Source organism: Hyla sarda, chromosome 7 (assembly GCF_029499605.1).
Source record: "Hyla sarda isolate aHylSar1 chromosome 7, aHylSar1.hap1, whole genome shotgun sequence".
NCBI lineage: Eukaryota > Metazoa > Chordata > Amphibia > Anura > Hylidae > Hyla > Hyla sarda.
Window position 1 is genome coordinate 168714082 of NC_079195.1, and position 15846 is coordinate 168729927.

At 42.7% G+C, this 15846-nt stretch overlaps 1 protein-coding gene across 2 annotated transcripts in view; it reads left to right on the top strand.

Moving 5' to 3' along the window:
• DRGX (dorsal root ganglia homeobox) overlaps positions 1 to 15600 on the top strand; it is a 37833-nt gene extending 22233 nt beyond the window's left edge. The window contains exons 6-7 of one of the 2 annotated variants that reach the window (XM_056529957.1): positions 6576 to 6703; positions 14621 to 15600. In XM_056529957.1, coding sequence (XP_056385932.1) covers positions 6576 to 6703; positions 14621 to 14883 — 391 coding nt within the window. In that variant the 3' untranslated portion in view covers positions 14884 to 15600. The remainder of the gene's footprint in view (positions 1 to 6575; positions 6704 to 14620) is intronic. The other variant, XM_056529958.1, reaches the window with a different exon arrangement.
• The last annotated feature ends 246 nt before the right edge of the window (positions 15601 to 15846 follow it).

A 15846-nucleotide genomic window follows, 5' to 3' on the forward strand; every position in this document is an offset into this window, starting at 1 on the left:
ATCCTCATCCTCTGTACTAAGACAACCTCCTCATAGTAGCTCACACTGCACCCCTGAGTGCAATACTGCCACACACTATACCCATCCCTGTTTCTTCCTAGTTTGTCTGAATTCTATTCATGTACTGTCCCCCTCCAGTTTCCTCTGTCCTTTCCTAATAACCCCTCTGACCTCCTCTAGACTCCTCTGCCCCCTCTTACAGAGCACCTCTGTTTCCCCCTCCAGACCCCTCTGTCATCCTCTAGACCCGCACTGTTTCCCCATCCAGGTCCTTTGTCATCCTCCAGACCCTCTCTCTTTCCCCCTCCAGACAACTATGTTATTAACTTCAAGGCCCCTCTGTTCTCTCCCTCAGACCAATCTGTTTTCCCCTCCAGGCTCCCCTGTCCTGCTCCAGACTTCTCTTTTTCTACTCTTACAGATTTCTCTGTACTCCGTCACCCCTACAACCCCTCTATCCACCTTCAAATACATCTGGCAGGCAGCAGTTGCAGAGCAGCACTTCCAGTATCACAGGATTAGGGTCACAATACCAGGGCTACCTGCAGGGAAGTTCTGTGCTAAACACATTTCTCTCACCTGCTTGTCGACAGTCATCATTTCTAACCTTTTGCCATCTCCACCACCCCGCCATGCACTCCAGCCCAGCCAGTGGTATTGCACAGTAAGAATGATGCCATCACATGGGTACTCCCAGTGGTGTGGTAAAATACAGAACCTCAAACACCAGTGCTGTCAATACGTAGTTCGGCTGGGCAGCCACAGTGAATTGGTGCCGGGATCCTGCTTCTCCCTGGATCTGCAAATTGGCTGTGATTTTAAAGTTATTCCTGTGATCCGGGGGGTTAAAACGTGGATGGGGGACAAGTATCCCAGCAGTCGGACTTTCCACGGTCACCAGAGAGAGCACTGTGGATAGGGGATGAGTAATTCTTCACTGGACAACCTGTTTAAAGCAGCTATAACAGGTGTCAAATACTCCCTACCTGGCAGGAGGAGAGATGATAATGCTCAGACATAATTTTTAAGCTCAAAATCAAGACACTGCAGAACAAGGCATACCCCTTCCTCCTGTAATCTGAGCTACATCATAGTGATAGTGGAGAGGAGAGCCGACACGCTGGATAGTGAATTCAATTATACAATCTACTGAAGATATAGTCTATCGAAGATTTAGTTGTGGTCATTTATATTCCAAATGGCACTTTATACAAGAAAGATAGAGCTGCTGCAGATGAGATCACATAAATACATAATATTACTTGACAGTAGTATACAGTGCATTCAGATAGTCTTCAGACCCTTTCCCTTTTTCTTATTTTGTGCTTGTGCTACAATAAACAAAAATTCAAGTTTTCCCCCATCATTCAGCACTCAGTACCCCATAATAAGAATGTGAAAACAGTATTTTAGATTTTTTATTTTTTGCTAATTTACTAAAAAGGAAAAACAAAAATTCCACATGGACATTTTGCTCTGGAGGCCTCACAATTCTCATGATCATCTTTGAGATGTTTCTACACCTTGGTTGGTGTCCCTTGTGGTAAATTCATTTTACAGGACATGATCTGGAAAGACACAGCCCTGTCTATATAGGGTCTCACATTTAATAAAACCAAGAGCAAGAACCAAGCCATGAGGTAGAAAGAACTGCCTGTTAGGCTCAGAGACAGGATTGTGTGGATGTGCAGATCTCTAGAAAAGTACTACAAAAATTCTGCTGTACTGAAAGCTCCCAAGAGCACAGTGGTCTTCATATTTCTTACACAGAAGAAGTTTGGAACAACCAGGGCTCTTTCTGAGCTGGCCACCCCACCAAACTAAGTAATCGGGGGAGAATGGCCTTGCTAAAAGAGGTGACTAAGTTCCCAATGGTCTGGCTGAGCTTCAAAGATCCTGTGTGCAAATGGGAGAAACTACCACTCCACTCAGGTCAGTATCAGCCTGAGAACTCAGGACCTCAGTGCACCGCAGCTACAGCAGCACACACAGGTCCTGAGACTGACAGGGTGACACAGTGACCGGAGGTCCAGAGGTCCGAAGGATACAGAGTCTGCATTACATACTGTACAACCAGAGTTCTCACTGCTGCCTCTACTGTCTGCCTTCTCATTACTGGTTCTGGCTCCTCCTGCTGATGACACACAGGAACAGCTGCTCAGGGGAAGATCTGCTATACTGGGTGAGGAGAACCTGATCTTATTACTGTGTGAGGAAGGGGGGCTGAGAGTCCTGCTATATGTGTGAGGGAGGACTGGATGGGGGGGCTCTTAAGTGGAGGGGAGGAGGATTTTTAAAATCAACTGGTGCCAGAAAGTTAAACAGATTTGTAAATTACTTCTATTAAAAAATCATAATCCTTCCAGAACTTATTAGCTGCTGAATACTACAGAGGAAATGTATTTCTTTTGGAACACAGAGCTCTCTGCTGACATCTCTGTCCATTTTAAGAACTGTCTAGAGTAGGAGAAAATCCCCGTAGCAAAATATGCTGCTCTGGACAGTTCCTAAAATGGACAGAGATGTCAACAGAGCACTGTGGTCATGTTGTCAGCAGAGAGTACTGTGTTCCAAAAAGAAAACCAATTCCTCTGTAGTATTCAGCAGGTAATAAGTACTGGAAGGATTAAGATTGTTTAATAGAAGTAATTTACAAATCTGTTTAACTTTCTGGCACTAGTTGATTTAAAAAAAAAAAAAAAAAAAAAGTTTTCCAAGGGAGTACCCCTTTAAAGGGAGCCTGTAATCAGTTTTATGCTGCCAAAACAAAGGCCAGTATAAAACAGGCATTGCGATTGCTGGACACTATGATATATATCCTATAATGAAAAGAATGCAAAGTTAGGCGAAACTCACCAGGCAGGAATGTGTTATTTCATAGCGGAGGGACACCATGCAGGTAACAGGCAGGGGAGCAGGGGATGGCCGGAACAAGTTGTTTTGTGCGTCTTACGCACTTCCGGCTTGAGGAAGACTTAAGACACACAAAACAACTTGTTCCGGCCATTCCCTGCTCCCCTGCCTGTTACCTGCATGATGTCCCTCCGCTATAAATATATACATTCCTTCCTGGTGAGTGTCGCCTACCTTTGCATTCTTTTCATTTTTGGATTCCTTGTCTTACGGTGGCTGAGCACCTCTGTTGCAGGCTTACATGAGTCAGTTCTATGTGCTTCCTCGTGTTTCTCCCTTCACTTAGTCTAGTATGTGCTGGCTTCTCCTCTTTGTATGCTATATGATATATATGCTGTGTATAGGGGATAAGAAGTACGGTACCCCTTTAAGCTCTGTCAAATACAGGATTTGGTCAGTAACAGTATGATGGTAATGTGTATGGGGATATTTCCTCTTTCCTTCCTCATTGAACTCACTGGCTCTCGTATTTCTTGTCCTGTTTTTAATTTTTTTTTTATGGATGATGGGGTAGATGGCAGTCGTGCCCTGGGGGGCATCTACAAGAGGTTGGGAGGTCGGGGGCCCAGGCTTTGAGCCGTTTAAGGGACCCCAACATTTCTGATGTCTGATGGCAGCCCTGACTCCACTCATCTGGGCTTTATGGCAGAGTGATCAGAAAGAAGTCTCTCCTTAGGAAAAGATACATGAAAGACACATGGAACCTGCAAATAAAAAAAAAAAAAAAAAAAAAAATTACTTTCAGACTGTTTGCACAAAGCTACAACATAACAAAATGGAAAACAGTGAAAGAATCTGGAGACTTTCCAAATGCATTGTACATAAAGCAAAGTGGGCTGCATAGCAAATGTTAATTCTTGTACAGCTGGTTAACATTATTACCTGACCACCTGGGACAGGTGGACTTAGGGCTTTTTACCATCTCCTTTCAATGATCTTCAGGTTAATTCCAGACATGATTGTAGGACCTATGAAAAAAAGGATCCCTGCTCAAGTTCTCACTATCCATTTACTCCTTCCTGTGAATTAATAGTATATTGCAGGAACTATGCAGTTAATGTACCGGTAAGCCAATATATTATTATGGTACAGTGATGGTGTGGGTACTAGTTGACCTCTGCATACAATGGATAGGATTGAAAATAGCCCTTTGTTTTCTTTGAAATATGTTTACAGGATGTATATGCTTTGCTATGGCAATTGGGAGCCTAACACTGCTGCCTACTGTAGGTCTTCATTCAGTGTCTGCCTAGTTCGGTAGTGAGACAAAAGTTCCCTAATGAAATCTAAAAACTGGAAAAAAAAGTTTAGAAAAAAACTTGACCATTGGGAAAAAAAACTTGTTTTTCTATACAGCAACCTTTATCCCCTGAGGACACAAAACATTAATGTATGGCGCTGAAGTGAGTAACTTTGTGCGCAGCACCGTCTATTTATGGCACGGCTATGATGCGGGAGCTGGAGCAGTGCTTACTGTATAGCAAATGAGCTCCAGCTGCTATGAGCACCGGGGTGCTCTCCGATAATAATGGACATCAGCGATCACGCTGATACCCGCCATTACCCCTTCAGATGCCGTGATCAATGCCAATCATGGCATCTGAAGAATCTATAGGGCTCACGAGGGATTCATCAGACCACCAGCGCTGCAGTCGCGGGGTCTGATCAATCAAGCTTGCCGCCGGAGCTTCACTTACCTGCTCCTGACCGTCTGCTGCAATATTCTAAACTGGTGTGCCTTCTAGCAGACCAGAGAAGTAGATTGCAGATAATATGGGTCAGTGCTATGCCTATGCACTCACTGCTCTTACAGAAAATAATCCCTGTCTGTGCTGGAGTAAAAACCTTATTTCCTCCAGATGTAGCGGATACCCCCTTGTTGTAGATACAGTCCTGGGTATAAATAGGTCATGGGAGAGATCTCTGTACTGCCCTCTCATATATTTATACGTAGTTATTAGGTCACCCCTAAGCCTTCTTTTTTCTATTTACTGTTGACTAAAACTAAGTCCTTTTCCACGTCAGTCGTCCACAGTATTTTCCCATTTAATACATAATCCCAGCCTGGATTTTTCCTTCTCATGTGCATAATCTTACATTTATCAGTGATGAACCTCATCTGCCACTTCTCAGCCCAAGCCTCCAACCTATCCAGATCCAAATGTAGCAGTGCATTGACCTCTATTATGTTAACCACTTTGCAGAGCTTAGCATCATCTGCAAAGATTGATACTTTACTATACAATCCGTCAACAAGGTCTTATTAGAAAAAGATGTTACCTCCCACTCATGAGATAAAAGTACATCATTTAATGGTTGCAAGTTAACATTTCATATCAAAAAGAGTTTTAAGCATTTTTGGGATGGAGCACTTAAAGAAATACTGTAATGGAAAATAACTTATCCCCCATTCGAAGGATAGGGAATAAGTTATAGATGGGGGGGGGGGGGGATCTGACTGATGGGACCCCCGCAATCTTCTGTATAGGGCCCTGGCAGTTTGCATGAATCCCCGTCCCCAGCATGATGAGGCAGCCGACACCCCCCATATATCCCATAGAGATACAGGAAGGAAGCGTGTCAGCCACTGCGTCATGTGGGGACGAAACGCTCCTTCCTGTGGACTGCTGGAGCCCTGTAGAGGAGATTGCGGGGGGGGGGGGGGTCCCGGTGGTCAGACCCCTGCGATCTATAACTTATCCTTCGGACAGTGCACTACAGTTGTAAGACCCACCACAGTCGACTGGAACTCAGTAGGAGATAGTAGATCCGCAGTACCACGGTGGTCTGGAGCTGAAGAGGTAGTGGATTCGCTGGACTTGTGTGGCAGATGACGCGGGCCATGCCAGGGAGCAGAGTCTAAGGTGCCGCTGGTTTTCACCAGAGCCTGCCGCAAAGCGGGATGGACTTGCTTCGGCAGGCGGCACTCAGGTCACTACCCCTGGCACGACTCGACCACACAGGCGGCTGAGGTGAAGTGTGGAGATCAGGGCAGGCGGCACAGGAGCGTAGTCAGTAGGGTAGCAGAAGGTCAACAGACAGGCGGCTAGGTACACGGTCAGGTCACAGAATGCAAGGTCTTGCACTTTCTCAAAAGTACTGAAGCAAACAAAGATCCGGCAGGGGCATGAAGGAGGAGCTGGAACTTATAACAGAGGTGCAGGTGTGAGACTAAGTATGGGTGCACTGGCCCTTTAAATTTCAAAGCTCCGGCGCGTGCCCTAGGAGGCGGGGAACGTGCGCTGGAGCTCAGGAACAGAGGCAGATGGCAGAGGTGAGTGATGGGCTGGGACTCGCATGCGGGCGCATCCCACCATGCAAATCCCAGCCCCACCGGCTGCTGACATGAGCTGGGAGATGCGCTCACGGCCGGCATGTCCGGCTGGAGCGCACTATTTTACAACAGTATTCCTTTAATTTATAATAGCCTACTCTTATTTATGGATATATTATGAACACCCCTTCCCTTTATCCACCTCCTCCATCTCTTGGTTGAACTTGACTTGTGTAATTTTTTCTCCTTACTAACTATTTAACTATGTTATCTTACTAGATGTATATTTTAAATGAGATTTTTAAGCAATTTTACATGTAACAATGTTGTAAGCACATATAATTTGTACACACTTTTTTTTATTCACCTGTTCTTTCTTTCTTGTCAGCAGCAGGTGTCTGTCTCATGATAGAGCCGTTCCACCAGCAACATCCTTCTTTCCATCTTGTTTGCCAGGAGCTCTGATAAACACTGCCAGCTATGCCCAAGCCTTGTCACATGTTGCATCTCTAAAAGGTGAGCAAAGTCAATGGATGCAGCTATGAGGGTGAATTCACACGTGGCAGATATGCTGCAGACGTTTTTGTAACAGTCCCATTTATGTAGAACGCTATGTGGTTGCTGCCCAAACAGTTACATTTTTTTTATATATGAAATGAGATTTTCAGTCACAAACATTTATTACATTTATACGTTTTAGACACATTAGGGGGAATTTACTAAGACCAGTGTTTTGGCATATACACACATGACCCAAAAGTACCTTGATAACAAGGCACAAATTCACAAAGAAGGTCAAGTTTGTCAGTTCTACATTGGTTGTTCACAAAGCTGGTCTTTCTATTAAATGTAGTTTATGTTGTTTTATTGAGTTTGTATTTGCGGTGCTCAGGGTTATTTTTTTTGGGCTATTGTGGTCATTATTATGGCACACCTTGGGCTTTATATTTACGATTTTTTTGTCCAGAGGCCCAAACCAACACTGTGCACTCACTCTTTTAACCCCTTAATGACATCGGATGTAAATGTACGTCATGGTGCGGTGGGACTAAGCGCACCATGACCTACATTTACATCATCATGCACGGGAGGTCCCAGCTGCTGTCAGCAGCCAGGAACCTGCCGGTAATGGCCGACATCAGCGATTGTGCTGATGTCAGCCATTAACCCCTACAGATCACGGCATCTGCGGCAGTACGGCACTTAAAATGGATGATCGGATCACCCAAGGCGCTACCGCAGGGATCCGATCATCCAGGAGACAGAGGTCCCTTCACCTGCCTCTGTCCGTCTCCTGGGGTCTTCTGCTCTGGTCTGAGATGGAGCAGACCAGAACAGAAGATCGCCGATAACACTGATCAGTGCTACGCATACAGTGATGGCCGTAAATGTGGACACCCCTTAAATTTTTCAAGAAAATGAAGTATTTCTCACAGAAAAGGATTGCAGTAACACATGTTTTGCTATACATGTTTATTCCCTTTGTGTGTATTGGAACTAAACCAAAAAAGGGAGGACAAAAAGCAAATTGGACATAATGTCACACTAAACTCCAAAAATGGTCTGGACAAAATTATTGGCATCCTTAACTTAATATTTGGTTGCACACCCTTTGGAAAAAATAACTGAAATCAGTTCCTATAACCAACAATAAGCTTCCTACACCTCTCATCCGGAATGTTGGACCACTCTTCCTTTGCAAACTGCTCCAGGTCTCTCTTATTGGAAGGGCTTTTCCCAACAGCAATTTTAAGATCTCTCCACAGGTGTTCAATGGGATTTAGATCTGGACTCATTGCTGGCCACTTCAGAACTCTCCAGCTCTTTGTTGCCATCCCCCATATTTCACTGTAGGTACTGTGTTCTTTTCTTTGTAGGCCTCATTCCATTTTTGGTAAACAGTAGAATAATGTACTTTACCAAAAAGCTCTATCTTGGTCTCATCTGTCCACAAGAAGTTTTCCAAGAAGGATTTTAGCTTACTCAAGTTCATTTTGGCAAAATGTAGTCTTTTTTTTTATGTCTCTGTGTCAGCAGTGGCGTCCTCCTGGGTCTCCTGCCATAGCGTTTCATTTCATTTAAATGTCGATGGATAGTTTGCACTGACACTGATGCTCCCTGAGCCTGCAGGACAGCTTGATTATCTTTGGAACTTGTTTGGGGCTGCTTATCCCCATCCGGACTATCCTGCGTTGAAACCTTTCATCAATTTTTCTCTTCTGTCCACGCCCAGGGAGAATAGCTGCAGTGCCATGGGTTGCAAACTTCTTGATAATGTTGCACACTGTGGACAAAGGCAAATCTTGCTCTCTGGAGATGGACTTGTAACCTTGAGATTGTTGATATTTTTCCACAATTTTGGTTCTCAAGTCCTCAGATAGTTCACTCCTCTTTTTTCTGTTGTCCGTGCTTAGTGTGGCACATACACAGACACACAAAGTAAAGACTATGTGAACTTCTCTGCTTTTTATCTGCTTTCAGGTGTGATTTTTATATTGCCCACACCTGTTACTTGCCCCAGGTGAGTTTAAAGGAGCATCACATGCTTGAAACAATCTTATTTTTCCACAATTTTGAAAGGGTGCCATTAATTTTGTCTAGCCCATTTTTGAAGTTTGGTGTGACATTATGTCCAATTTACTTTTCTTTAGGGCAATTTAAAACATACAAATTTTGTTAAAATAGTTTGAGACTTTTTTTTAAAGCGCTACAATTATAGAAAAGCATATAACATGGGTATCATTTTCGTATTGACGCACAGAACAAAAAAAACATGTAAAGTGTACAGCATGAAAACAAAACCTTCCAAAATTTTCTAAATTGCGGTTTTCTTTTCAATTTCCCAAAATAAATAATATATTTTTTTTTTATTGCGCTGTACATGTTATGGTAAAATAAGTGATGTCATTACAATGTACAATTAGTCACGCAAAAAACAAGCCCTGGATCTGTGGATGAAAATATAAAAGAGTTATGATTTTTAGAAGGCGAGCAGGAAAAATGAAAATGCAAAAATAAAATTGGCTTGATCCTTAAAGAGTACCTGTCATCAAATAAACTTTTCTAAACTAACTCAGGCTATGTTACCTAACTACTACTAACACTCCTCCCACCCTTAGAAAACATTTCTGAGCTTTAAAAAGCTCTGTATCTCACCTTTCTTCTTGTTCACATAGTGAAATTTTCCAGCAGAAGAAAGTGGGCGTTTCCCAAAAAGCATGATATCACTGAAGCCTGCTGGGGGGACCACTTCCGCCCTCATATAGTTGCAGTGCTGTGATAATGAAAAGACCTCAAGCTCTGTGCAGCAGCTTTCAGTCTGTGTATCTTTCATTGAGGCTCTGTTCAGCTTTCAGTCTGTGCAGCTTTAAGTCTGTGCAGCAGCTTTCAGTGAAGCTCTTTGCAGCGAAACACTTCCTGAGTTTGGTCCGCTGCCATCACAAGCAGGAGACCAAAATCTGAGATTTTGACCAGACGGAATGTGTTCTGGCCAAGAAGGGAGACCCCTGGTGGCCAGAAGTATACCGCTGAAAAACTAACAATTTTTTTTTTTTTTATGGAAGCCAATTACAAAAGTTATTTATTTGGCATAAGGAATCAAATATTAACAATCATGTTTAATGACAGTGCCCATTTAAGGCCAAAATGTGCTTGGTCATTAAGGGGTTAATACATGCATTTGAAAAAACAGATCTATTACAGAAAAGGTTGGGGGCCCTGAAGAGCTAGCTAACTGTTGAACTAAAAACTATTGACATTTTTTGTCTCTGCAAAATAACAGGCTAGAAGAATAACTTATTTTTATGAAAGGGAATCTGTCAGCTCTATATCTTGCTCAGAACTCCTGTCAAGGAGGCAGTACTGAGCTGTAGCATGCATACCTCCACCCGCCTCCACCCCTCCCTGCTTGGCTTGCAGGGAGTGGTTGGGGTGGGAGAAAGCGTGAATAATTTGGCTCGGAAATTCCTCAATGACACTGGAGCTTTAAACATGATCTAGCGCAGACAGATTCCCTTTAAACATGCCTTTGACTATCACAAATTGTGATAGAATATTTGGAAACTGTGGTACAATCATTTAGAAGATTAATTACAGAGAATGATGTCTTATCTTTCTGTGCACCAGCTTCCTTGTCACCTGGAAACAATTATGGCACTCCACAAGCCTGACATTAAATGTTTTAAATGGCTGACCTAGTGCTGATAAATATTCCTCACAGTTTCTCTCTTTCTAGTATTGCTGGGTAAACCTCTTCCAGCACAGCGCTCTGTGGTTTCCTGCCCCAGTTATTGCCTTGGTGTTTACTCATGTTGAGCACAGAATGGTCTTGTGATTGTGTGGTCTGACGGAAGAGATTTCCTGCCATTTCAATTACTTACTGTTAAAAGCATCAGGGGCATGCGATGTAGTCACATCCTTTAATGACCAGCAGCATAACTCAGCAAGTAATTAATAGTAGCCACCAGTTATTAATTGGGGAGCAGCAGGTTTTAACTTTATATATATTGGCCTTTGATTTCCTGCATAATCTAATCACGCCTCACCATATCATACCGTAGGTATCATACAGTAATATAATCACATATTGTATTGTACCATATGTATAGTATAGTAATAATACAATCACTATTATAACCAGTCATGTCATTCTGTTTTGTCAGTCCAGAAGTACTAATAACTTTAGCTTAACATTTACATTGGAGCAATGTAGAATTGAAGTAATAATTGATTTGAAATTAATTATTTTTTACATCAAGAATAGGACAGTCTGTAGATCTATTACTCATGTATAAAATATTTCCACTGGAAGTCAATGGAGACTATTGGAATCCACCAGTATCTTTTTTAAGTCAAATCCCGTAGAGCTGTCACACTTCTTTTATAAACCGAAGTCAAGATGTTAGTGTAAATTCAGCCAAAGATGAACATCATATGTGTTTTTTTTAGTATTTTTATTTTATTTGTTAAAATAAACTCATCATGGACAATTTAAGGACCTGTTTTCGTTGGACATATCTCTTCATCATTCTTTGTTTAGCCATTTGCAGGGAATGGGGCAATGCCTCCTTGTGTTGACCGGTGGTTTGTCAAAAGTCATAGAACCTTAGATTATTACATCAATATCATATCCACATGCACGTATGCCTTGGCTGAGTATTCATATGTTTTCAAGAGACATCACTGGCAGTGACTTTTCTTTCCTGAAATCAAAAGGACTGTACATGTCCTAATGTCGGCTTTGTTCTCCCCCGACATCTCTTGGGGTTAGGAAGCCACCATCTACATTTTAAGGTCAGCGAGTGGTACCAAAACCAGCTGGTGAGGCTGACAAAGCCTAAATTTCGAGAGACTTAAAAGGTTTTAACTGTTGTGACATCCTAGACATGTAATAGTTAATTCCTGTTTCCAGAGGTCGATTTGTTTGCCCATGTCCAGAGCTTTGATCAGAGGTGGGGAGGTGAGATTTGGTTCTGTGCTTGTGTGGGGAGGGGTCTTCTTCCTGTCAGACTCACAGAATTGATTCCCCTACTCCCCACCACAGGGAGGCTGGATTATTACATTAAGTATTAATCTGTTCAGATGATCTCACCATGCGATACTCTGATTCAGCACTATATTTGCAGCTAATGGAGAGCAAACCCTTTCACTGCCAGTTGACTTGCAGAAGTATGCAGAATTTAAAATGTGCAGCAAGAAAGGTAGATAGATAGAAGATAGAAAGACAGATAAGTATGTAGATGATAGATAGACTATTTTTTATTTATTGTGCATTAATGAATGTAAACCATAAAAAGTTAACTTACCACTTCCCGAATTATGTAAGTTAAGATATAATTTGGATATTTCAATACCAATAATGTAAAATTACACATAAATGATACTATATCTATTATGGTAGCAGTCTAAAATTAACCGGAATAAAATGGGGCGCGGCTGAGCAAGAAACCTTCAGGCACATTTTACATTAAGCCTGTCCTCAGCTTTAACTTGCCAAATTTACCCTACAAAAGATATCTTCCCTGTGAATCCTACACATTCCCAATGTCAGAGCACAAGCTAAGAGCAGGCATTTCTTGGCCACGCTCCACTGTAGTGCCCTATAGGCAGCTGCTCTATAATTTAAAGGCTCCCTGACAAGCTCAGCCCTGAACCTATGGTTGCTAGAGATTACAAGGCCCAGGCCGGACTTTATTGCATTAAAGGGGTACTCCGCCCCTAGACATCTTATCCCCTATCCAAAGGATAGGGGATAAGATGTCAGATCGCGGGGGTCCCGCTGCTGGGGACCCCCGGGATCTCAGCTGCAGCACTCACCTCAATGGCTTCCAGCAACGTTGGAGGCTTCGGATCCCGACCACGCGAGCGAAATAGCGTGACGTCACGGCTCCGCCCCCGTGTGACGTCACACCCGCCCCTCAATGCAAGTCTATGGGATGGGGCGTGATGGACGTCACACGGGGCGGAGCCATGACGTCACAACGCTCCGGCCCCGTGATCAACAGTAATCAGGGGATAAGATGTCTAAGCGCCGGAGTACCCCTTTAAAGGGGTTGTCTGACTTATTATCTAGGGCTCGAGCTCATAGTAAAATACATAAACAGTGTAGCTCACAGAATTTAGGCAACTCCCGTTATAGTCAATGGGCTTTACGCAAACGGTGTAACCCACAATTCAGAAAAAAAACACGATCTCAACATAGCTGGGAGTCTCAGAGGTGGGACTCGCATCAAGGGGACAGTCATGTCATATCCTGTGGATATGTCCTAATTGTCTCAGATTATCAAAAAAAAAAAAGGAACATTTGCTGTTCTTCTTTTTGGAATGACTGGATTATACCTGGACATGCCCCAGACAGAAAAAGATGTTTATGATAGTTGGATAGTGTGGTGTCCTATATTACAAATTCAGCAGCACTTCCAGAAACCACCTGTACAGTGACTAAAAGAGAATGTATGACCTATTGTTAAAATCAAGTTTTTATGTTAAACACATTAGTGATGTTTTTGTCATATTTTAGATGCTTTTTTCTAATTTTCAATTTTACTACCTATATTATAAATTAATTTTGAAATCTTGCAATTTTTAATTTCACCACTAAGACTAAAACTAAGTTCAGACTCCCTGTTCTGTCTGTTACAATAAGGCTATGTTTCCTAATGGAATGCAGCGGAAAAGGTTATCTCAGAAACTCCATTGCAGCAGGCACCCATTCTTTTCAATGGGGTTTTGCTGCGCACAGCAGAATTTCCGCAGCAAAAACATCTGCGGAAATTCTGATTCCGATGTGCATGCACATTTACTGTATAGATAAGGGGAATTCCCTCTGAATTATTCCTTTTGGTGGTTACAAGGAGTTGTACACTGCAGTGAACTCATATAGGAAGCATTTTATTCAGATGGTTGATAACACTTGGATAATGACTTGGAGAATGTTACTATGGCCTCATAAACATAATACGGGGCACCAGTGGTCAACCAGGGCTTACAGAAGGTAGACCAAATCTTCTAGGTAGGCAAACATAAGGGAGATTGTGCATGATTTGGGCTGATTGATAGCAGGGATCCTTTGCTGTTTGTATATGCCCCTCACCATTATGTGAGTACATGCAATCTCCTGACAGGGATGTTATTTCTATGGATTTCTATGTAAACTCTCTTTTCAATGGTGTTTATAAGAGGGAAGTAGAAGTTATATGCTTTTAAAAAGTACAAAAACTAATCCACAGTAACATGACCTGCAATGTTTCAACTTGCAATAAAGTCTTTGTCAAACATAGACAAAGAACCGTATGCAGGTCAAAACATTGCAGGATATGTTATCATGGAGGAATAACGTTTTTGCACATTTTCAAAGCATACACCGAAGTGGACGCTGTTACTTCTTTGCTATAGACTATTTATTGTCTTTATTGTTTCTGTGGATCTGGGGGCTTGTTCCCCATTGCTGTGGAGCGCTGTTGACATTTTCTGCCTGTTTAAAGGAAACCTGTCACCCGTTTCACCTTCACTAACCTGTCTGTACTGACAGGTAGTGCAGGTGACACTGATGACAGCGGTACTCACCTTGTCCCGGTCCATGGCGGGGATCTCCTGTAATCTTCTCTGGTATCTTCCCTCCGGGCACTGGCTTGGGGCATGGGCGGAGCTTAATGACATAACCGCTGCTGTTCCCAGGACCCGGGACCCAGCAGAGAGCAGCAGCGGTAACGTCATTAAGCTCCGCCCATGTCCCAAGCCAGTGCCCAGAGCGAAGATACCAGAGAAGATTACAGGAGATCCCTGCCACGGACCGGGACAAGGTGAGTACCGTTGTCATCAGTGTCACCGGCACTAGCTTCCAATACCGACCGGTTAGTGCAGGTGACACTGGTGACAGATTTCCGTTAATGCTCTCACAATGTTTTGCTACATTGACTATATTTTGTCTTCCAGGTAGTCCCCTGTGTTCCTGCTGTGTGTCCGACCCACTGGCTCTTTCTTTTCTCCCTCCTTATAGCTGCCAGAGTCACCGTACAGCCAGTGTGGCAGCTCTACGAATGAAAGCAAGGGAGCACTCGGAGGCAGTCCTGCAGTCTGCACAGTTACTTCCGCCAACAGGGAGTAGTTCTGGGGGTTCAATACCAACCCAACAAGAAGGTGCACAAGAAAGAACATCTCAGGTTCAAGAACAGAATGAAACAGAAAAAAGTGTATGATTTTCGGCGTCTGCACACAGCCAGTGATTGAATCAGAATCCATTGCATCTGGACTTGGGCTGAAGATATGCCTAGATATATATGTATTCATTCACTTTACAGCATTGCTACAGTGATTTAAAAAAGAGTCACGCGCCTGGAACTTTAATAAGTATATTTTGGGCTACTATCGTAACTTGCTACAGTATATGCAGAGATGGGAAGCATTTAGATGTATTTTACTTTCATCTCAAACAAATTGAAATACTAAAATTAAGTTATCCCTGACCTCAAGAATGCTGTATTACTACTCAACATGGATGACTACAGCACAATACTTTAGATCTCTTGCAAGAAATATTGTATTATTGTAATGAGCTATGTTTAATGTCTCTATTTATCACTATTTTATTTGGTGAGTGGATAACAGGTAGAATGTCTTAGATACAGTGTTAGGATTAGTTGCCCTTCTTGTCTGCCATAAAGATACTCATTTTTAAATCCTTACCTTGCCAAAGACATACAAGAAATTATTTTTTGACAGCTGAATTGCCAAACTGTCCTGAAATTAAAATCTCCACCCTTGGAAAGGGGCTGATGTGTTCCCTGTGCTGGTGTACATGAATTCAGGAGTTTCCATTGTAGCTAGTTTTGTATTTATATTAATTAATCAAGTTTTCCAAACTCTGCCACCAGGAGGAGCTGTGTACTTGGTGATAGGCATAATAGGTTTTCAAAAGGTCTGCTTTGAATTCAAACATAATAAAGTATCAACCTTTCCTCATTAACAGATCCCCCCCCCCCCCCCCACACACACACACAGTGGAACCTGTATGGTAGAATACAGGGTCCCAACAGAGCTGGGTGCTGCTGTATAGGGTCTCAATACAGCCCTGGATTAGAGGAGTTTCCCACATGCTGCAGTTTCATAGCAGGTTTTCTTTCAGGTGTTTTTTTTTTTTTTTTTAACCAAAACCAGAAGTG